Here is a 23436-nt window from a genome sequence, read left to right as displayed (position 1 = left end):
CTCAGGGCCTCTGGAAGAGCAGCCAGTGCTCTTAATCACCGAGCTGTCTCTCCAGTCCCCTGAGGATATTTTTTTTCCATTTTTTATTAGGTATTTAGCTCATTTACATTTCCAATGCTATACCAAAAGTTCCCCATACCCACCCACCCCCACTCCCCTACCCACCCACTCCCCCTTTTTGGCCCTGGCGTTCCCCTGTACTGGGGCATATAGTTTGCGTGTCCAATGGGCCTCTCTTTTCAGTGATAGCCGACTAGGCCATCTTTTGATACATATGCAGCTAGAGTCAAGAGCTCCAGGGTACTGGTTAGTTCATAATGTTGTTCCACCTGTAGGGTTGCAGATCCCTTTAGCTCCTTGGGTACTTTCTCTAGCTCCTCCATTGGGGGCCCTGTGATCCATCCAATAGCTGACTGTGAGCATCCACTTCTGTGTTTGCTAGGCCCCCCTGAGGATATTTTTAATGAACAATTTCATTAGCAGCCAAGTAGTCAAGGCTGGCCTTGAACTCTCGATCCTCCAGCTTCAGTTTCCTCAGCACTCATTTTATTTATTGTTTTTTTTTAATTACTTACATATAAATATATTTGAGGTTCCTGCCCTGTATTTTGATCAAATGACACGAAACAGATGTCTGAAATACATGCATACAAGTTAATCCCAACATCCCAAGATGCTGAGGAAAGATAAAGACTGGGGCACAACGCTACACAGCTCCGGAGATGTGACTGCTGGAGTTTACTATGGGGTTCTAAGGACTCAGCCAAACGGAAGCCCTTCCCTCCCAAGTGCTGCTCCAGCTGTAGTAAAAAGTAGATGTGATGAGAAAAAGGCCACACTCCCTTCCTCTCATTAGTTCTGGGAAGAAAACTTAAGGCCAAAGAGCATGACACTAACAAAGCAATACTTGATTGCACTTTCCCAAGTCAAAAAAACGATTTTACCATCAACAAGTAGCTCAGAGACTCGTGCAATAAAGATGATGAGAAAAATATCAGCAACATTCACCTGCAGCATCCTTGGATTCACTTCAGATGAAATTAGTGCTGTGCGCCCTAGTCAGGGAATCCATGCAACCCAGCTGTGGGGGCACATGCCTTCAGTCCCAACTCGGAGGCAGAAGCAGGGTGGATCTCTGTAAGTTCAAGGCCAGCCTGGCCTCTACAATGAGTTCCAGGACAACCAGGGCTAGTGAGACCCTAGCTAAACAAAGAGAAGGAAACAAAAGAAACCTATACAAGAAATCCAAAACTTCAACAAAACCAGGATGCTTGTATTTTATTTACTGACCTCTAAAACAGACTAAAATTCTTATAACTAATAAAAATTTCAAGTTATTCACCATGACAAACTTTTACAAAAAACACTTGAATGCAGTATCTTCTTCACTTCCGTCGTGAGCGGACAACACGGAACTTTACATTCAGACGGTAAACTCAGACTTTACAAATACAAGCTACATAGAAACGGTGGATTTGTGGTTTATTAGGAAGCTAGCAGTTCTGAGAGGCATGCTATAGTAATACTTTAATTCAGTCTGAGGCGGGAGCCACACTGAGTAAACACTGCGTACGTTGCACACCGGCGTGAAGGACGCACACACTGTCAGCCATCAGTGTCAGTATCTGCCGGTGCACACATAACTGCGTCTCGCTCTGTTCACCGCTCAGCAAGTGGATGCCACAAATCCCTTCCATTTAAAAACACAGTTTGAACCTGGCAAGAAAGGTAAAGCAGACCTGCTCTTCACACCACAGGATCGTGCGCACCATGGAGCATGTGATCCCCGTTACCATGTGTGTGTTGTAAACGGCATACATGTTGTACTCCAAAAGAAACATACCACTGCAGCAAAAGTTACATTTTATTTCATCTTAGACACAATCTAGAAAGACCTTTTCTTGTTAACTCTTCAACAAATTACTGACATGAATTTACCAGAAAAAATAATTATATATATTTGCCCAACATCAAATTATCTGCAAAAGTTTCTAAGAGATTTTTATTCCGTTTCCAAAAATAAAGGTTTTCTAACTGGAAACCCCGACATTCCTACTCTCTAAAGCAAACTTTAGGACGCAGGCTGGTCTCTCGGCTTTGACAGCTCCATTACGTAAGTATATCCTTCCCAACACTCTCAGTTTCAAAAGCTGATTACTTCCCAATAACGGAACAGTCGTCTTCATGTCAAACCATTCATTCTGTTTCCATAGTGACATTGCGGGATTCCTTGGCCACCATAAGTCGCATTAACTGACTGTGGAATTTCTCAATCTTCTTTACGTCTTGCGCTTGGTCTGTTCTGTACACCAAACACTGTCAGAGAAAGGAAAGATACACAAACTGAGCAAATCCAGATAGCAGTAGTGACAGAAGCCAGTGAGTAGGCAAACACGCGGGAGCCTTTACTGCCGGATTCTGCTCTGCTCTCTCAGGTGCCATACCGAGCAGCCAGCAACTGCTTTCTTACCCTTTTCTTTAATCCTAGCTTAATTTTCTATTTTTAAATGCCATTGCCATAGAGGAAAGTAAAGAAACTTTCTAGAAAACTCTCAAACACTGCAAGTTAAGTCCCACTGTCTACAGCCACCTATAGCTCCAGCTCCAGGGAACTGGCGCCCTCTTCAGGCTTGCTAAGGCACAGGCATGCATCTGGCACACAGACATGCAGCAAAATACCCAAACACCTAAAATAAATAAATGTCAAAATGTTCAACATTATTCTCAGATACACAGCAAGTCAGGTTAGTGTGGGCTCATGAGACCCTGTATCAGGAAACAAAAGAAGACTTTTACTATTAAGGTGAATTTATATATTTATAGATTTCCAACTTGAGAAAAATAGTCTCTTAAGTAAAGTAGAAAAAAACGTTAGAGGGGACATGAGGATGAAGTTTAAGAGGATTTTTTTTTTTCCATTTTTTATTAGGTATTTAACTCATTTACATTTCCAATGCTATACCAAAAGTAAGAGGATTTTTTAAAAGGAATTAATCAAGTTTGCACTTTTAAAAATCATTCCAGCAGGCTAGAGATATGCTCAATAGTACAGCAGGTGTAGCTGTGGAAGACCCTTGAATGGGGGGGGGGGGGAGAAGAGAGAGAGAGAGAGAGAGAGAGAGAGAGAGAGAGTGTGTGTGTGTGTGTGTGTGTGTGTGTCATGTGTATTATAAGGGATCAAAATGCCACTTTTTCAAGTAAACCAGCAGTAGGCATAACAGGAGAAGGGAAGGGGAAAATGCCATGCCAGCTGTGAATGCTTGTATGTGCTTGGCCCAGGGAGTGGCACTATTAGGAGATGTGGCCTTGTTGGAGTAGGCATGTCACTGTAGGTTTGGGCTTTAAGACCCTCATCCTAGCTGCCTGGAAGCCTTCAGGTGAAGATGTAGAACTCTCAGCTCCTCCTGCACCATGCCTGCCTGGACACTGCCATGCTCCCACCTTCATAATGGACTGAACCTCTGAACCTGGAAGCCAGGTCCAATTAAATGTTGTCCTTTATAAGACTTGACTTGGTCATGGTATCTGTTCACAGCAGTAAAACCCTAAGATACCAGGTTTCTGGCAGGTGGTTGACAGCATGCCTACTGGCAGGAAGAGCTGAAAAGATCCACTCTGGGAAGGCTAACTCTAACAGCTGCATGAAGAAAAATTACCTGACTTCAGAGTTAGTCAGAGCCTCAGAAGAAAGACGGACCACATACATAAATGCCCAAGCAGACATGCTATAGGAAGCACCAGACTGCAGGAATCAAATGAACTGCTCAGAAGAATAGCCAAGGCCAGAATGCTGGTAAAATGCAGTATTTATGGGGAAACTGTTAGCATTCCTTCTAGGCTCCACCCCACAGTTACATGGCAACCGCTAATATGGCTGGATTACTATAAAAGGGGCCGTTTGCCCCCTCCTCTCTCTTGCTCTCTGCCCCTTCTCTTTCTCTGCCTCTCTTCTCTCTGAACTCTTTCTCCCTCTCTCCCCTTCCCCTCTCCTCCTTCCCCACATGTTCCTGGCCAGCCTCTCCTCTCCTTCCCCCACCCCCTTCTGTCTCTACTCCCTTCCCAACTCCCTTTCCCATGCCCTAAATACACTATTCTACACTATACCTGTCCTATGGCTGGTCTCTCAGGGGGAAGGGAAACTTCAGCATGGGCCCGCCGAGGCACCCCTCCCACCTCACCATACCGCGCCTCTTATCAAACACATCCTTGGCTCTTTTTCCTTTGTTATAAAACACAATAGAAACATCTAATAATTAGCAGAGGGGGAACACAGAAAAGCAAAGGCAACATAAAGTAGAGCTACCAGGGCTAGAAAATCAGAGAATGGTCTTCACACCACAAAAAAGGAACAGGAGGTGATAAGAGCAAAGAGCTAGAGATCACAGCACGGAGGAGCTCACACAAGGAGCAGTACCAGTGGAGGGCTGCACAGGGAGGGGGGGAGGCAGACAGACAGACGGACAGTAACGAGTCCCTGGCTCTGTTTGTCATCATTTACAGAGCAAAGCATGGTAGTATATGTTGATAATAGCACTCTGAGTTCGAGGCCGGCCTGGTCTACTACATACTGAGTTCATGGACAGCCAGGAAAACAGACAGAACCTGTCCCAAAAACAAAGACTCTATATAATCATTTGCTTCTTCCCATGAGAAGGAAACCTACTCAGTTTGTCTTGTTTCTCTGGCCAGGTCTGAAGAAGGTCTACTGAGCCACAGCTGACACACTGTCTTCATGGAGCAAGTTCGTTATTTGTTGAGTCTAAAAGAAGAACTTTAGAACCAAGTTCTTCCATGTGGGACGCATGCACCTAGTAGGTCATCTGCAGACTCTACATGAACAACCTCAAACAAGTAGTCAACTCAAATCCCCCGACCCAACAAGTAAAAGTGTATACTTACAACTAGATCATCCGTTACTTTGATACACAAATTCCCATCAACATGCCTGTATTTGAGAACCACCCGTACCTGCAATAAAAATACTTATTTAAAAGCAGCAACAGACAGAGGGCACTGGTGGCACACACCTTTAATCCCAGCAGAGGCAGGCCTGAGTTTGAGGCCAGCCTGGTCTAGAGTGAATTCCAGGATAGCTACTAGGGCTAGACAGAGAAACCCTGTCTCAGAAAAACAAAAACAAAAACAAAACCAACACCCCCCAACAAAACAAAGCAAAACAAAAACAAACACCAAGAATCACCAGCCTTTCCCTGCTCCCTACACTTCCCAAAGCCCCACAAACTTAAAGTTAGTTCAGTGTGGCAACCTGAAGGATTTTAACTGTTAGATAAAAAATACTGTTACAGTTCAAAATAAGCATCCATTTCAATAGAGTCACAGAGACAAAAAGGTCAAGGTTCCTGTCTAGTTAAGAACTTTTAATTCAACAACCAAAATAATCAATACAAAACAGAGTGAATTAAAATAAAGGTCCTAGAAAGGCAGCCTCTTATTCGGGAAATGGAGATGATCCTGGAACCCCAGGAGGCATGGAGGACCTGGGGCCAGGAGTAAGAGGTGGAGGCAGTGATCTGGCAGCCGTGGGGGCTGTGATCAGACGAGGCCAGGGAGCTCTTGGAGGCAAAGCCAAGACAAGGAGTGGGTCCCCGTCACCAAGGTAAGGACATGAGGACCAAGTCGTGGAGCTCCCAGACTACTCATCTTCCCTGAGCACATCCCTCCCTCAAGGGAGGTTCTAAAACCCTGCTCATACAGAAACAGACGCTTGGCGGCCGGTGGACAGGTTCAAGGCTTTTGACACTACTGGGAACTACAATGGTCATGTTGGTCTTGGTGTTCCATGCTCCAAGGAGGAACCCACAGCCATCTAGGGGCCGCCATCTTGGCCAAGCTCTCCATTGTCCCTATTTGGAGAGGCTACTGGGGAACAAGACTAGCAAGCCCCACAATGTCCCATGCAAGGTGACAGGCCACTGTGGCTCTGTGCTGGTGCATCTTATTTCTGCCCCCAGAAGCACTGGCATTGTCTCTGCTCCTGTGCCCAAAAAACTACTAATGATGGCCAATATTGATAAGTGCCATTAATCAGCCAGGGGCTGCACTGCCACCCTGGATAACACTGCCAAGGCCACCAGTGGTGCAACCTCCAAGACCTACAGCTACCTGACCCCTGACCTCTGGAAAGAAACTTTGTTATTCAAGTCTCTTTATCAGGAATTCACTGGCCACCTTGTGAAAACCCACACTGGAGTATCTGTTCAGAGGACCCAGGTTCCATCTGTGGCTATCATATGAGGGTTTTTATACAAGAAAAATAAAGTGAATTAAGTCTATTTAAAAAAAAAAAGTCCTATAAAGAAAAATACTGGTAAAAGTGCTAAAGGAAAAAGAGGCCAAGAACCACTTTTCTTGGGATGTGGCTTTGAAAATACATGTTTTGTTTTCATATAGAGAAGGCTGAAGAAAGTATAAGCACTCTGAACAAAGAGCTGATGTATCTATGGCTTCACCAAGTCTGAAGCCAGAATGACTGAATCAAGACAGTGCGACTGGGAGTCAGGACTTCATTCAGTAATCAATGAAGAACTGGTTTTAAGCAGAGGACACGGCAGTGTCGGTATTCTCAGACCACGGTAGCAGAAACGTAAGGGAGGGACTAAAAGGAAGACAGAGCAACCACGGGCTCTTTCAGCTCACCAGCAACAGCATTTCAGTTCAAGCCATAAAGGGAAGAGTAAAGGGTGAAAAGGTACATTGGTTCCACACTGAATGTGCTGGGTACAGAAAGCAGAATTCCCGCACACAAATCCTAGAGACCAACAAACTGTCTTCGTTAGCCCTACGAGGACCAGAATGGACTGGAGTTCAGATCCAGGGTTTATACTTAAGTTTGGAGGCCACAAGGATTTTCTCCTGGACAGATCTGGCCAGCTCCTCCTCTGTGTCTCCTTCTCATCACAACTCCCTGACACTTCTACTTTCACTGGCCCCGCAACTACATCTTCAAATAGTCACTCAATGTGTGCTGGTGTATCTACAGTCTCTTTACTAAATGCAGACACTGTATACTGTTGTCAGTATCAGGCCCTTCTGGACAAACCTTATACCACCTTACAGCACACTGCCCAACTGAGGAAATGAACCACATGAAAGTACATACAAGAAGCCACCACTGTCACAAACTACACAATTTCAAAAATACCTAATCTACCTAGCCATTTATTATCACTTTAATAAGATCATTAGTTTTAAATGTTGCCTTAAAAAGGGAGCCTGCAGCCGGGTGTGGTGGCACACGCCTTTAATCCCAGCACTCGGGAGGCAGAGGCAGGCGGATCTCTGAGTTCCTGAGAAATAAAAAGAAGGGCCGGGGGAGCTAACACCCAGAGTTCAAGATCACTCTCATCTCCACAGGACATTAATGAGGCCCATCTAGGACGCATGAGAAGATAGGAGCTTAAAAATACACAAGGATGGTTCCGAATGTTCTACTGTCTACTCTGGTCTTCCTGTGGTTCTAATGCAGGTAGACACAGATTTGGCTCCCAGCACCCACAAGGTGGCTCACACCCATGCCTAACTCCATTTCCCGGGGATTCAATGCCCTCTTCTGACCCCAGCAGGGCAGGCACCCCATGTGCACAAGCAAACACTGACATACGTAAGAATTAATGGACTGACCTTCTTAAAAGATGCTTCCTGTGGGCTTGGAGAGATGGCTTAGCTGCTAAAGGCTATGCTCACAACCAAAAGTAAAAGATGCTCCCTGTAAAATCCTGTAGTAAGTACTGCCACCGCAAGCTGCCAGTACCAATATATTTTTGATTTTTACTTACATGTGTGTGTCTGTGTGTGTACATGTTAGTGTGAGAGATGTGTGGTCAGAGGGCAAATTTAAGGAGTAGATTCCCTCTTTCCATCCTTAAGTGAGTTCTGCATGCTGAGTGTCTCTGCAGTCTCATTATGATACACACACACACACACAGAGTTCGTGTTATGCACTGAGCCCGGGTTCTTGAGATTGTTAGCTGCTCATCGGTTTTTTTGTTTTTGTTTTCTTTTTCCTTAACGTGTATATTCATAAAACATGCGTCTACCATACCTTCAACAATCCTTTAAGGAATGATGAAGCTGACCTTTGTGTCCCCCTCCCGGAACTTGTTCTGAACTGCTGAGATGGGACTGGGTAGTTTGCTTTGGGGAATGAAACCGCTTGCAAACATTTATGTCTAACGTGAGAGTGCAAACAGTCTCCATGTTTCAACTGGTCCAGGAAAAGACTAAAAATCCCCACTATCCAAAAAAAAAAAAAAAAAAGTAGAGCAGGTGCTTCCTAACTGGGACGTACAGTAGCACCATTTTATAAGCTGGTACTCTCGGGTCTGGGTAGGAAAGGAAAGGGGCACTAAACTAAGCGACGGACAGGAAAGCGACGGTGCAGGGGGAGGAGCCCACTCAGCGACACGTAAACCAACCAGATCCCGAGCGGAAGTTAGGAGCTCCCCCGGGTGCAGGCCGCTGTGGGGTCCGGCGCTGCGGAAACCGCCCTGCCTGTAGCTGCTGGGGTCGCCTCGCTGGGTCACTGGGTCTCCGGGTCAGTCGGAAGCAGACGAAGGGACAGTGGCACCGGGTGGGCCGACTGTTTCCTGGGCGTGCTCAGGCCGCGCCAAGGGTAGAGAAGCCCCGGGCCCCAGGGCGGTCCCTGCAGCGACTCACCTTCATGGGGTCCGCCAGGTAGAGCTTCTCGGCCGCCCGGCTGAACTCCTCCCAGGTCTGGAACTGAGGCATCGTGGCTTCAGGCAGCGAGGAACAAGGCCGCGAAGCGAGTCACGGCGCTGTCGCCCCGGCGGCCCGCCGCTCTCCCGCAACCGCCCACAGCGCTGCACTCCGGCGGCGCAAAGACGGAGGCTCACGAGCGCTCACGCCATTGGCCAGCCTCGGCCGCGCGCCTGTCCAATGGGCAGGAGGCGTGATGTCGGGGGGCGGGGCCTCCGCTCTGAGAGGTCGGGAGAGGAGAGGGCGGCTGCCACAGCGCCGCCTGCAGGGCTGGAGGGGATAGTGCCTGTGCTGCCTTTCCAAAGACTAAGGAGCTCTGTGACCTGGTACCCAAGTCACAGTCGTGGTGATGACAAGGCGCAGCTGTCACACTCAAAGCCTAATCAAGGAGTTGGGGAGACATAACGGACGCGCAACCAAAAACTTTCTGTGGTAGACTTTTGTATCGGGTCAGTGGAACAAAAAGGAGCAAGGCTCCCAGAGGTGAGACAAACTGAATAGGGAGTAGAGAAGGGCGAGACCTCTAGGCACATTTAAGATCTGCAGTGTACGTGTACTTAAGAGGAACAGTAGTGTTCAAGGGAATGGAGGAAGAGAAGAAGCACAGAGAGAAGGAAGCTACACTGTGGCATCTGCTAGGATACGAAATTTGAGTCTTTCCCTCAGGCAGAGTGTGACACAGGACAGCTTTTAAAAGAAATTTTATTGGGGTATATAGTTTATGTGTGCAGTAAACATCGGCTTTGAGAATATACGATCATGGATTCTGAAAAAAATACATATACACACACGTCACACAGCCACAGAGCATATACCTACTTGCCTAATGTCATAATCAATATATGGGGGTATTTTTCACCTCTAGAAATTTCTTCATGCCTCCTTGTAATTCATTTCCTCTGTCTTCACTCCTGGCCCCACGAATGTTTACTCTTACTAAAAATTACATCCCCCTGTCCATTGAGCTGCTTTTTCCCCCTTCCCTTCTCCATCTTGCTCTGCCCCTCCTCAATCCGGGCCCAAAGGTTTGTTGTTGTTGTTGCTGTTGTTGTTTTTATTTTTTGTTTCTCATTACAGATGGTTGTGAGCCACCATGTGGTTGCTGGGATTTGAACTCATTCATGACCTCTGGAAGAGCAGTCAGTGCTCTTAACCCTGAGCCCTCTCACCAGCCCCCATTGATCAGCTTTAAACAGTTTTGTTGGGTTTTTTGTTTTGTTTTGTCTTGTATTGTTTTGGGTTTTCAGTGCTAAGGATTGTGCATTCTAGACAAGGTCTCTGCCACTGAACTTAGCCACATTCTCCTCCCCATCTTGCCTTCCTCTTCCCTATCTTTTTCTTTTCTTTTTCTTTCTTTCTTCTTTGTTTGTTTGTTTGTTTGTTTGTTTTTCAAGACAGGGTTTTTCTGTGTATCCCTGGCTGTCCTGGAACTCTCTCTGTAGACCAGGCTGGCCTTGAACTCAGAAATCCGCCTGCCTCTGCCTCCCAAGTGCTGGGATTAAAGGCGTGCGCCACCCCTGCCCGACTTCTTTTCTTTTTCCTTCTTTCTCTTTCTTTTTCTTTCTTTCATTTTTTCTCTTTTCTTTCCTTTCATTCATTTTCTTTCTCTTTTCTTCCTTCTTTCCTTCCTTCCTTTTTTTCTTTTGCTCTTTCTTTTTCTTTTTTTATGTCATGAGTTTGCGGAAAGTCCCAGCTATTTAGTCCAAGGCCAAACTGGGCTACTTAGAAATAAACAAGCAGGGCTGGAGAGATGCCTCAGCAGTTAAGAGCACCGACTACTCTTCCAAAGGTCCTGAGTTCAAATCCCAGCAACCACATGGTGCCTTACAACCACCTGTAATTAGATCCGATGCCCTCCTCCGGTGTGTCTCAAGACAGCAACAGCATACTCATAATAAATAAATAAATAAATAAATAAATAAATAAATCTTTTTTTTTTTAAACATTGAGCAGTCTCTGGGACAAACCTTCAGTCCTTTTTTTTTAAGATTTATTTATTTATTATATGTAAGTACACTGTAGCTGTCTTCAGACACTCCTTACACATGGTTGTGAGCCACCATGTGGTTGCTGGGATTTGAACTCCGGATCTTCGAAAGAACAGTCGGGTGCTCTTACCCACTGAGCCATCTCACCAGCCCCCCTAAATAAATCTTTTTAAAAAAAGAAATAAGCAAAGAAAAGAAAGGAAGAAAGAAACAAGAATGATGGCAGTCCTAGCAAGAGGCCATCATGGTACCTGGGCTAAATAGATAGCAATTATTTTGATTTTTTTTAAAGGGGGTGAAACAAAGGGACTCTGAAGTCAGCCTCCCGGGGGATGCTTGAAGGTCTGCTCAAACATTAGGGCTTTACAGCTCAAGTTCCCAGGAGGCTGGGTGGTTAGCTGAGTCATCTCTACGAAGGTTAAAGTCACTTGTGAATAAGATTAGCTTCAGAAGAAGGCTTCTATTCCCTTAGAACAAGGGACATATTGCAGGGGCTATGGGGACGCTGAAGAGCAGAAACAAACGAGACGAGACAAAGGACAGTCCAGCAGAAAGGCCTTCTTGGAAGAGGAGTTTGTAAACATTTTTAGCAGTGTACATAACAATGAGTTTCGTTATGACATCTTCACACATGTCCACAATGTGCCTTGATCATGTTCACACCCTCTAACCCTACCTCTTTTAGATTGGTCCCAGCAAATATTTTTTTTCCAACAAATCTTAATATTCCCTCTTTCACACCTGTACAAGTCAAAGGGCATAGTGTTGGGGTTTAATCAAAATGTTGGAGTCCTCAAAGCCCCCTTGCTTATCTCTCCAAGGCAGAGTCAAGAGAACCAGGCTTCGGAAGTTACTACAAACCCTTTCGTTTTACAACCCTACAGTCAAACCTTACTATAATATTGATTTTCATTTAGCAGACAAACGACTGGCTATGTTTGTGAGAGAGTTTCTAGATTAGGTTAATTGGCGTGGAAAGATCCATCTGAAATGTGGTGGCTCCATCCCATGGGCTGGGGCCCTGGGCCATAAAAGGAGACTGTGAGCTGAGCACCAGCATCCACCTCTCTACATCCTGACTGGAAGCAGTGTGACCAGTCACCGCACACTCCTGCACCCACCCCACACTGAGCCATCTGCTTTTCCTTCCTTAGGTGGCTTTTGTCTGCCATGATGTCACAGCGGTGCGAAGAGCGCTTGGTACACTAATCCCAAGGGCTGTGAGAGAAAATAATCCTTCCCACTACACTAACCCAGGTCTACAAGCTCCTCTCTCTACTTTCCCAAGCTGAGGCTACCTGGTTCATGAATAGTAGCTGTTTTATGGATATAAGACAGGGACATTCAGAGTATGCAGTAGTGAACTTCACAAAGAGCATAGAATCTGGATCATTCCAAGTGACTTCACATCAGCCCCAAGAGCAGAACTAATTACCCTCACCAGAGCCCTCTAGCTTGGAGCAAGAATGAGATTCACACAGATTCATCCTGTGATTTCTATGTAACCCACACCCGTGTAGCCATCTGGAGAGAAAGGGGCCTCTTTACTGCCTGTAACAGCTTGGGTAAACATGCTCCTGAGGTTCGGACCACTCTAGAAGCCACCCAGACTCTAATTCAGATGGGCTTATGCATCTCAAAGCCCACTAAAATGGCCACTCGGACATCTCTCATGGGAACACCCAAGCAGGCTAAACAGGCAGCTGAGCCTTTACCGCAGACTGTCTAAATTCCCAATCCCGATCCCGTCCTCCTAGGTCCCAAGACCAGGGTTTCACAATCACTTCAGAGACAGAGTTACAAAGCCCAGAAAACAGACTGCTGCTCTCTGGATCCTCCCAGTGAAAGCCCTTCTTATTGGGCCATATATTTGAGGGCGAAATCCCTCCAAGTTCTAATAGAGCCTGTCTTCATAGACACAGTGTTCCTTAGACATTGTGATGTGTCTCTAAAGCCTGCCCTACTTGGGAGGCCAATGGGGGGTGGGGCTTAAACCTGCTCCCCCTATACTTGTGTGCAGCGTAGAGAAACCACGCTCCCTCAGTACAGGAAGAAAGTTGGCAAGCGAATTTTACTTATATGCACCCATGCAAAGGAAGCAGATACCCACTGAGTGCCCTCTCTGGATAGACAAAGGCATTTCCCACCAAGAAGAAAGTGTCTCAGAGGTCGTCAGCATCCTTACAGACACTTCATTTCTTGCTTTGGGCTTTTCCAGTACCTACAGTCTGATAATGGTCCAGATTTCATTACCAATATGTTCACACCACCCGGCACCGTTAGTACTCTGCAAAGGTAGAAAGAGGAGTTCCTGGAACTCTTAATCGGCGTCTCCCAAGCTCACCCCGACAGTAGTCTTGGCAACTTGACAACTCAATAGTCTCCTCTCAACCTCTCTTTTAAAATCCCAAATTACCCCAAGACTACCACTCATTTGACTCTTTCAGAGTCCTTTATGGTACAACTTTCTCCATGTTGACCGCTTCTTATTAAATCCTGAAGATTGTTATCAATCTCAGTAGATTATATTCTGGTAGTCGTACAGGCGTCACCACTGAATACAGAGTATATGCAGCCTCTAGCTTAAACCTTAGTTTTTCTGGATTTTACCCTTGCATTAATCCAGGGAATAGGGTTACTTAAAAACCCTTTCCACGGAATAAAAGACTACCTGAAGCTGTTTGGCCTATACCTGTAGCAGTAAATTAGTTAAACCGCTTTGGCCTCCTGCTGGACACACACACACACACACACACACACACAAGCTCTCTGGATTCGTGAATGATATGCCAGCTAATTTCGACTAGCCTTGACTAGCTCAGTGGCTGGGCATTTCTAATCCTCCCTGCGGCTAGCATATATTCTCCCCTCCAACTTTCCTGAGTCACTTGTTAAATCAACATTTCATCTCTGCTACCCCAGGCCCAATCAGGAGTGGCTGCTACAGCCATTTTCCTGAAATCTTACTTGACTGGTTGCTTTCTTTCTGCAGCTCTTACATCTGATCTTTCTCCCTCTGGGTCATGGTGATTCTCCAAAATCTAAAAGGCCACCTCTGTCTTTCTGCCCACAGAAATTCTGTTTGTTTGTTTGTTTGTTTTTTGAGACAGGGTTTCTCTGTATAGTCCTGGCTGTCCTGGAACTCACTTTGTAGACCAGGCTGGCCTCGAACTCAGAAATCTGCCTGCCTCTGCCTCCGGAGTGCTGGGATTAAAGGCGTGTGCCACCATGCCCCACTTCAGCAATTCTTTATTAGCAATGGAAGCCAACCAGGAGCAGGAACCCTCAGGTCTGGGAGCACAGCTTTTTGAAAGCCTAAATAAGACAAAGCATTAGCACCAATCCCCAACATAAATAAACCTTACCAAGTCTTACTTGTGTCTCTAATTGTACTCAAGCTACAAGGTCTAGCATTATGGATTCATCTGCTTAGAGTTGAAAGATAGCTCCATTCCTAAAAACTCCAAGGGCCTACTCTTTTCAGCCTCTTGAAGATGGATCCCTATCCCATGGAGATCCAGGAGAAATCCACTTTCAAACATTATTAATTTTCTACTTCGCTGTGAAGAAATACCAGAGAAAAGCAACTTAAGGAAGGAAACATGTATTGTGGCTCAGAATTTGAGGATCCAGCCCATCATGATCAGGACGTTATGGCAACAGGAGAGTGAGGCAGCTACTCACTCATATTAATTATATCCACAGTCATGAAGCAAAGACAGATGAATGCTGGTGTTCGGCTGACTTCTTCCTTCCTACCTAAGACTACAGCCTAGGGGATGGAGCTGCCCACATTCAAGGAGGGTCTACCCTGAAAACACCCTCCTAGTCATACCCAGGAGTGTATTTCTGTGTGATTCTAAGCCCCATCCAGCTGAAAATGAAGATTTACCATCGCAAGCACCTATAGACCCTAACAGGCAGCCAAGGTCTTCCTTTCTCCCTCACCTTCCTCAGTTTTGTGGTTTAATTTTGTAAGCTCTCTTCTCTTGAGATGCAGAAAGCCTTAGGAGCCAATCACTAGGAGCAAATCAATTAGGCTGTCTTTTGTTCTTGTTGTTTGTTTGAGACAGGGTTTCTCTGTGTATCCCTGGCTGTCCTGGAATTCACTGTAGACCAGGCTGGCCTCGAACTCAGAAACTTCGCCTGCCTCTTGCCTCCCAAGTACTGGGATTAAAGACATGCGCCACCACACCCGCCAGCTCTCTTCTCTTATTCCATCCACATTCTATGTGATCCAACCCACTCTAGGAAATTCATTCACTTCAGACTATTTCTAGACTGAAGTCACTACTTATCTGTAGTTATGGCCCCTCGTTATGCCCTTACTCTTGCTATTATACTGAGGATGGGGCTTTCCTCCGTCTTCACAGTTAATATCGTCACAAATCTTACCTGCATCCGGAAATCACATTACAGTGTTCTATAATGAGGAGAGCTTGGGGGGCCGCTTCTAAAAACTTTACAAGAAACATTGGGCCAGGACACGGAAGTAGGCTCCAGGCAAGAATTTGACTTTAGGTTAAGACCAGGAAATAGTCTCAGATAAGAATATTAACATTGGGCTAATACAAAGCTCAAGGTAACCTCAGCAGAAGAATGTGGCATTTCTGTTATCTTGGACATTCAGATAAGCCACTGGAAACATTGATCAAGGGACTTTGTTTATTGTCTTGTTTGTCCCTTGACTATTTGTGTTTATTGCCTTGTTTGTTCCTTAACCTAGAACTGACCATATTATTTGCACGTGCTTAAAATGGTATAAAAGCAGACTGGGCAAAATTAAACCTGCTTCAGCCTCAGAACAGGCTGGGTCATGCTACAGTGTTGTCTAGTGGTCATATTTGCGTTTTGATCCTCGTTCCCTCCCCGGAGAATCCGTCGACTGACTGAGCTGGCTTGGTCATTATAAGATGGTCATTTCTGTTCCAGAGTTTTGTTTTGCCCTCAGGGAAAATTGCCCTGGCTCCATGGTAGCCTTCCCTGCCTCCCTTAGGCATTGGAATCCCAAGGTAGCAGCCATTAGTTTTACCTACTGTGCTCTAGGATGCCTGGATTAGTACTGAGTCTAGACCTCTTCTCTGAACTGCCAGGTCCTGGGCTAACCCCAGACTTGAATTTGAGAGATTAAAACAGTTTTTCAGTAAATCATAATAATGTCTAAGCAATAGATGTAATACCTGATTCCTTCCGACTTAGGAGCGTTGGCAGATTATTGTCACTCATACCCTGTGATTGACAGCCAGGAATTCTGTAACTTCAAGTCTCGTTCTTCTTACAGACCAGTCATTGTGCTGAGCAGAATGTTTTAAGGCTAATGGAGTCAAGCTGGAGAGATGGCTCAGGGGCTAAGAGCACTGGCTGCTCTTCCAAAGGCCCTGAGTTCGATTCCCAGCAACCGCTTGGTGGTGAATAACCATCTATAATGAGATCTGGTGCCCTTCTCTAGCCTGCAGTCATATATGCTCTATACCTAATAAATAAATCTTTAAAAAAAAAAGGTTAATGGGGTCAGGAGCAGAGACAAGAAGGCAAGTTTACAAATACCTATGCAAGCTTGCCACAGCAAGGGCCAGAGCATGCTGATTCCTGAGAGCTGGCAGACCCTGGTTTCATCTGCTACTTACCTTTAGTTCTATATCTTTTTTTAAAGATTTATTTATTTATTTAATGTATATGTGCACACTGTAGCTGTCTTCAGACACACCAGAAGAGGGCATCAGATCCCATTACAGATGGTTGTGAGCCACCATGTGGTTGTTGGGAATTGAACTCAGGACCTCTGGAAGAGCAGTCAGTGCTCTTAACCGCTCAGCCGTCTCTCCAGCCCCTGGTTCTATATCTTTTACCCAAAAGTTTCAGTGGCCAGTAAGATGATTATTCTCACTTGTCAACCTGGTGGATCTATAATCACTTGGGAGACAGGCCATGAGGAGGCCTGTGGGAGATTATATTGATGAGGTTAACTGAGGTGGAAGTATTGTGAGCAGCTCCATTCTCTAGGCTGGACTCCCAGACTGTATAAAAAGGATAAAGTGAGCCAGGTGTGATGGCACATACATTTCATGCATTTAATCCCAGCACCAAAGAGACAGAGGCAGACAGATCTCTGTGATTCTGAGGACAGCATGGTCTACATAGTGAGTTCTAGGACAGCCAGGAATATATAGAGAGAGGCACTCTGACTCAAAACAAGCAAACAACAACAACAAAGTGAGCAGGACACACTCATTATTTCCTGCTTTCTGACTGTGGACATGATCTGACCAGCCGCCTCAGACTCTGCCTCATTCATTGTCTTGCTGGCCATGATGGGGCTGACACTGTGAGCCAACCAAAGTCCTTCCTTCCTTCCTTCCTTCCTTCCTTCCTTCCTTCCTTCCTTCCTTCCTTCCTTCCTTAAGTGGCTTTTGTCACGCTATTTTATCTCAGCAACGGGGACAGTAACTAATGGGGACAGTAGCTGGTAAGCGAGAAAAGGAAGGGACTCTGCTCTGTAAAGTGTTGTTGGCAGGGCACCTGGCCACTATGCGTGAGATCCTGAGTTTCACTGCAAAAGGAAGAGAAAAAAACCCTCCAATAGTGTTTTGAATGGAATGACTATTTCTGAGCGCGCTTCTCCTGCTTGAACTTTTGTCCCCCTCTGTTTTCCTTGGTTTGGCTTCTACACACAGGGCAGCAGCTGTTCTGAACTAAGAACAGGTGTGGGTCCTTAAATGAATTCCTCCTCTAATGGGCATCACAATAGTCCCGAGTGTCCCAAGTGCAGCTGGCATGCCAAACATGTGTGGCTATGTTTATTCTCCCGAAATAAATATTTATAGAACCCACTATGTGCCAGCAGCATCAAGGAAGACTTTGTTCTTCTACCTTCCCAGGTTTCATGGACCCAAAGCAAGACAGGCTGGGTAAAACACACCTGCTAAGAGAAGCCAACTAAAAAATCCTGTTTATCCAGAACACTCTTGCCCCAAGGAAGGAGGGAGGGAAACCTGAGGAGGCCCTCCCAGCAGAAGGGCTCAGACCAGCGGAGGGCAGTGCTGTGCAGTAGATCCAAGCCAAGTACTGGCTCAGAATCAGCCCTTCCTGAGGAGACCAGACTCCAAGCTGCAGGAACTCAGCTTAGCTGGAAGGTGTCTGCCATTTGCTTAAAACCCAGGGACTATTGAGTGTGGGTCCTTGGAGATCAGTCTTGAGTGCTTCCCGGGAACCTTTGGGGACACAGACATTCAGATGCTGTGCTGTCTCCACACTTTACCTTCTTAGACACCCAAACAATCCTGACACTTCTTTTCACCAGAAAAGCTTGGCCAGGAATTTCCAATCCAGTGTTACTTATTGAGCTCCTGGGTGCCTCTTCCTGGGTCTGCCAACCAAGTGGATGAGCTTCAGAGAGTCCAGAGAAGCACACGAGATGTTTACACGCTAATAAGAGAGCACAGGTAGGTGAGGAGGTCGGTCAAATTTACCTGGAAATGGAAATGTGCACTGATGGAGCCCTTCCACAAGGGGGCACACAACACTCAGGGTTCCACAGAAGTCTTCCGGCCCCTGCCTGACCAGGTAACTCAGTCAGGACAAGACAACCTAACCTATCAGTGTATACTCAAAATATGTCCAAAGGGTTGGGAGAAGTGTGTGCTCTGGGACGCCACCAAGGCTAATCTCCAATGGCCCAAATTCAATAGTCCCTGGAATTTCTGTCTTTATTGGTTGTTTTTTTGTTGTGGTGGTGGTGGTAGTGGTGGGCTATTTGTATGTTTAGGTTTTTGGGTTTTGTTTGATTGTTTAGTTTTGTCTTTTTGGGACAAGTTTTGAAACTTGTGGCAATCCTCCTGTCTCTGCCCTCTGAGTGCTAGGATACCTACCATGATTTTACTTATTTTTATTTTCTAGTACATGAGTAGGTAATTGCTCTATTCCTGAACTATCCTGTCAGCCAGGTCCATCGCTCAGAATCCCTGTCCTGCTGCCTCAAGATCGTATTGGGACTGGGGCAGGGCAACAAGGGCAGGCAGTGCAAGAGCCTGCCGGGCATCCAAGCCCAGGTGCTGGGACGCAGCCTGGGAGTCGACTCAGCCCCACCTCTAAGACACCCGGTGCACCTCTGAGGTCCTGGAGGTGGCCTCCAGCTCTCCTGTGCCCTGCCTCAAGGATGCTGATGTTTTTGTGATTTGAACCACTAATAATCCATTAAGTGAAACAGATTTCAAACAGAACAAACACACCCCAAAAACAACAGGAGAAAAGCCTTGGGGTGTTTGGGTTTGTCTTGTTTGGGAGGGGAGAGGGATATAGGTGTTGGTGCTTTCCCAAGGGTGTTGAGCACAAAGAGTGCCCTGACTGAACCTCGGACACCAGCAAAGCCACCCTTAGGGCCACCTCCTTTGGTACAAGCTGCCGGTGCTGGAGACCAGAGGTCGAAGGCAAAGCACTGAGATTCCCGAGGCTCAGCCCGTAGGTTTCATCTGCATCTTATTAAAATGAAATTCAAATCCCAGTAGCTGGAAGAAAAGGTCGGGATTTGACCCAGTCGGTGACCTCCCCCTGTTCCTCCCTCTTCTTCCCTGGCCCAGGTCCCATCAGAGCCGGGCTCCAATTTCCCCTCTCCCTGGGTAGCCCCGCACTGCTCAGAAACTCCACAGAATGGCTCCATTGTAGGCCACACAAACCAAAATAGCCGCATTTCTGTCCTCTGCCTTAGGGAGCATCACTTAAAACCCCAAAGTCCCAGATGTGGACGACAATGGAAGTTGTTGTTGCAAATTAACTATCCTGAAAGTGGTGAGAGGCAGGTAGTCGGAAAGCAGCCAGTGGGGTGGGCTGGGCTGTGGGAGAGGGAACAATTACATAGTCACTCCATTAACCCAATTAGCAAACTCTGGCAGGGATTCCCTCGTCAACAAAGCAGCATGGTAAGGAAGGTGGGAACCGGGACAGGGTGGGGGTACTCTTGGAATGAAGGGGCTAAGAGTAAAACTTCAGTTACCTCTCCCGCTGACGAATGCTATTTCTATCAAATGGTAAATGTTCTGGGTTCTTTTTTTAAACCATGCCCCAGAGCACTGGATGAACAGTGTTCGCTTTAATTAATGAATCAGATGACATCTCCACTCAGCAGCAGGCTCCGCTCAGCTGTGGAAACCCTCTGGGTGGCCTAGAGAACGGGGACTGTGGAGTCCTGATTGCACACAGCTGTCAGCTCATTGGTCATCCAGTCCAAAAGGTCAGGGGACCCCTCCCCAGCATCCTCCTGGTTGCAAGAGCTTTCTTAGGTTTCGAGAAGGGGACCAGCATCGAAGAGTGTGACCGTAGTAATGTTTCTTCTGAGTCCTTTTGTACAGGCTGTGCCAAGGAGCTGGAATTTAGAGGGAAGGACAATGTACGTCGTATGAAATGGTCAATCAGGCTTTCTGATCCAAGCAGGGGTGAGCAAGGACACAGAGCAACAGGTGTCACTAGTGGGTGGGGGCGGGGTGGGGGTCCTGGGAATACCATGATGACCTCACATGCCTAGAATAACCCTCTGGTGAAGAGGCCTTGGAGAGGGCAGTGCGGGCTGGAGCTGTGCTGAGGAAGATCTTCCACCCGCCCGCTTCAAGCCGTGGTGCATGCGGCATGCGACATGGGATATGGGACTCGCCTAGCGGCATACTTAGCAGCATGGATTATGGGGCTGCAGCATGCAGAAAATACAGAGAAGGGTTGAGGTCTCTGGCCACTAGGTGCTCCGTGACTGTGGAGGAGCAGACGGAGAAGATAAGGGGGTGAGATGATGTTGGGCAGGGTCCTGTGTCAGTTTCCCCACTCAGCCTTGGGAGTCCTGCGTGCAGTTCCCTAGCCCTCTTCCTTCCTTGCCAACCTCTCCACCTGACTTCTCTCCTCGGCACTCCCTCCCCTTCCTCACACCACACAGGGCCCTCCAGCCCCCTGTGGGAGAGAAGAATAGCATGTGCAAAGCTCCGTGCTAAGATGTGACGTTCTGTGTTCCTCGGGTGTGACCAGGGCCAAGCATGGATGGGCTGTCTGTTCCTTTAATGTTGGAAGCTGCGCTACTCTTTTTTTTTTTTCCCGAGACAGGGTTTCTCTGTGTAGCCCTGGCTGTCCTGGAACTCACTTTGTAGACCAGGCTGGCCTCGAACTCAGAGATCCACCTGCCTCTGCCTCCCGAGTGCTGGGATTAAAGGCGTGCGCCACCACGCCCAGCGCTGCGCTACTCTTCAAACGGCGCCAGAGTGCAGAAGCTGAGAGGGAGGGCCAGCCCTTTATGGCTCGGTACCTCAGACACAGGCCCATGCAAACAGACAGTCCTGCTCTGTAAGTCTTCACCAGTGCCCAAGATGACAGTGCGCCAGAAAACCACCCCACGTGCAAAGTGTTAAGGGAAATAGTCTTCTTAGTCACCGACTGAGATTCTGCAGTCCTCGAGCTGTTGACTTGAATATAAGCACTGAGCTCTCCGGAGCTGTCGGAATGGATGGGTAAGGCTCATGAAACACATCTAGTTTTGCTCTTCATGGTGCAGCCTTCCTTCTCTAGCTCAGATGAAACCGGGGCTGCTAGGCGGCCCCTCCCCTTCCACATAAAACGGGGTTGGGGTAAGTAGTGGATCAATGTATATCCTGTAGCCTCGCTGAGCCTACCCACACATACCTGTTCTCAGGACAGCCTAAAATCAGCCAGGTTCTGCTCCGTTTTCATAACTTCCCAACATACCTCCCTTGGGGATACAAGCTTAGAGCCCTGAAGCATGGCCCCTTGTTTTCCCCCCACAACTCTGCAAGTTCAGGCCCCTGGGGCACCCGGGTTTTTAGAGCTGAGTCATTTTTTACCAGTAAAAAAAGCCGCGGCAGCTCTAGCACCCTCCAAAAGGGAGCCCTTCCTATACCAGCAAGAGACGGTAAACAAGTCTCTGGCTAAGCTGTGGGCAGAGGTGGAAGGACTACTTTGAAAGGCAAGGAGGTAGGGGTCACCCCAAGGTGCTTTGAGAACACTGGCGTGCCCCTGCCAGCACTTGGCCCATTGCCAGCTGCTCAGCTGTGAGGCCCACACAGCCTCAGCTCCAAGCAAGCCCTGACCGAGGAGCCCTGAGTACAAGCACAAACAGGCCTTACAGATGCCTTCTAACTTCCTGGGGGGCAATGATGGGGGCCAGGGCGAATGTGGTGAGTACCCCCATGTGTCATCTTCTAGTGCCAAGTGGCTGGCACTGCCACCTCTCCTCCATCCAGTCGCTGGGACTAGAGGACCTCAAGGGGAGAGAAGCTTTGAAGCTCACGGCTGCTCTGGGAAGAAGAACCTTCCTTCCCCTTGAGACATGGGGTTCCTTGGATCCAGGTATTGGAGAAGCAGAGTTTTGGCAAGAGCCTTGGCAACTGCGGCCAGGAAAGCGGCAGAAGGAAGATAATTAGACCTGTAATTGGTTGCTCCCCCAACCCCCATGCAATAGTGACTATGTCTAGAAGAAGACACCGGAAAGCTATTCCCCAAAACCAAGGCTAAAGTTTCCCACTTCTGGGGGAAGCTGTTGGCCCCTAGCCATCCTGACACTTCTCGCTGCTCCTCAGGTGGCTGCAGAATCAGTCATTTCCAAAGGTATTTCCAAATCTCTTTATGCGTGTGCACACGCACACGGGTGTCGTGCTCCACATGGAAGGTCAGAGAACAACCTGCCAGCGTTGATTCGTTCCTTCTACCATGTAGGTCCCAGAGAGCAAATGCAGGTCGTTAGCCTTGGCAGCAGTGGCCCTAACCCTCACGGAGCAATCTCACTAGCCTGCTGGAATGATTCTCAACTCCACATGCTTCCTTCTCCTAAGCTATGCAGATTTACCTAACCATGACTGTGCTCACAGACCCTCAACTCTATATCTGGGGTCACCCTCAGGTAGAGTCCTCCAACCTGGCTACTCAGGAAGGGTCATCGAGGCCGATTTCAAAGGATTTCCTTAGAGGCTTTTGTTCTGGGTGAGCTGAGTCACCGTTTCCCCGAGATAAGCCCACTTCTGGGAAGGTTCCAGGCCTCTGTCCCTCCTGTTGGCCATTTCAGCAGACCAGATGGCTCACATTAGATCTCAATTTGCAGTTTGCAGCCCTCTGTGGGCATCTGCTTTGGGTTTGTCCCACACTGAGCAGCTGGTCCCTTGGGGGGATCTGGGGAGCCCTCGGCGTTGATTCTAGCTGAGTGCAGAAGCTAGGGGTCTCATTTCCAGTTTCTGGGGGGCGGGGGCTGCTTAGCTGTTCTAAACTCAGACCCAGAATCATAGCCTCAGAGCCTGAAGACAGGGCTCAGGTGGGGTTCCTGCCCAATCCAGGTCCTCAAGCTCCAGGGCTAGCTCAGTGGGAGCGCCGGTCCCAGCAGCAAACAGACTGCGTTGGAATCCGGAATCTGGTTTTGCAGTTGTTTAATGTCTCGTGTAGAATCAGAAGAAAGCCGTCATCAGTTTATCTCCGAGATCTCTCCTTCTTTGTTAGAAAAGGCCCCATTCGTCCTAAGCTGGCCTTGAATGTCTGATCTCCCTGCTTCTACCTCCCGACTTTTGTAGAGTTTGTGTCCTCACTTCCTGTTACACGTGGTGCTGAAAACAGTACCTAGTACTTGGGGATGCTCGGCAAGTATTCTACCAGTTGCCATGGCTATATCATCATCTAGCAGGGCTACACCATCTAGCAGGGCTACACCATCTAGCAGGGCTACACCATCTAGCAGGGC

General features: G+C 47.4%; 1 protein-coding gene, 2 long non-coding RNA genes and 1 pseudogene across 7 annotated transcripts in view; 2 read left to right on the top strand and 2 right to left on the bottom strand.

The window, feature by feature from the left end:
• Positions 1-1236: 1236 nt before the first annotated feature.
• On the bottom strand, positions 1237-8915 carry Srp9 (signal recognition particle 9). The gene is made up of 3 exons (NM_012058.3): positions 8677-8915; positions 4900-4968; positions 1237-2316 (listed from the first exon to the last, which is right to left on the bottom strand). The coding sequence occupies exons 1-3, from the start codon at positions 8746-8748 to the stop codon at positions 2197-2199; spliced, it is 261 nt and encodes an 86-aa protein (NP_036188.1). The 5' UTR covers positions 8749-8915; the 3' UTR covers positions 1237-2196.
• Gm17968 (predicted gene, 17968) lies at positions 5463-6246 on the top strand (annotated as a pseudogene).
• The window catches only part of Gm33725, a 15562-nt gene continuing 1011 nt past the window's right edge, over positions 8886-23436 (top strand). For 2 of the 4 annotated variants that reach the window (XR_373761.4, XR_373760.4), the window contains exons 1-2: positions 8886-9219; positions 18025-18166. This is a non-coding gene — a long non-coding RNA (predicted gene, 33725). Of the gene's footprint in view, positions 9220-18024; positions 18167-18663; positions 20153-20857; positions 22062-23436 lie in introns of those variants that run through there. The other 2 variants (XR_001779583.2, XR_003948338.1) reach the window with 2 other exon arrangements.
• The window catches only part of Gm39719, a 17325-nt gene continuing 13899 nt past the window's right edge, over positions 20011-23436 (bottom strand). For both annotated transcript variants that reach the window (XR_865804.2, XR_865805.2), the window contains one exon: positions 20011-20082. This is a non-coding gene — a long non-coding RNA (predicted gene, 39719). The remainder of the gene's footprint in view (positions 20083-23436) is intronic.

This window comes from Mus musculus, chromosome 1, assembly GCF_000001635.26.
Source record: "Mus musculus strain C57BL/6J chromosome 1, GRCm38.p6 C57BL/6J".
Taxonomy (NCBI): Eukaryota; Metazoa; Chordata; class Mammalia; order Rodentia; family Muridae; genus Mus; species Mus musculus.
The sequence above is the reverse complement of the archived record's forward strand: the minus strand, read 5'-3'. Positions and strand labels throughout refer to the sequence as shown.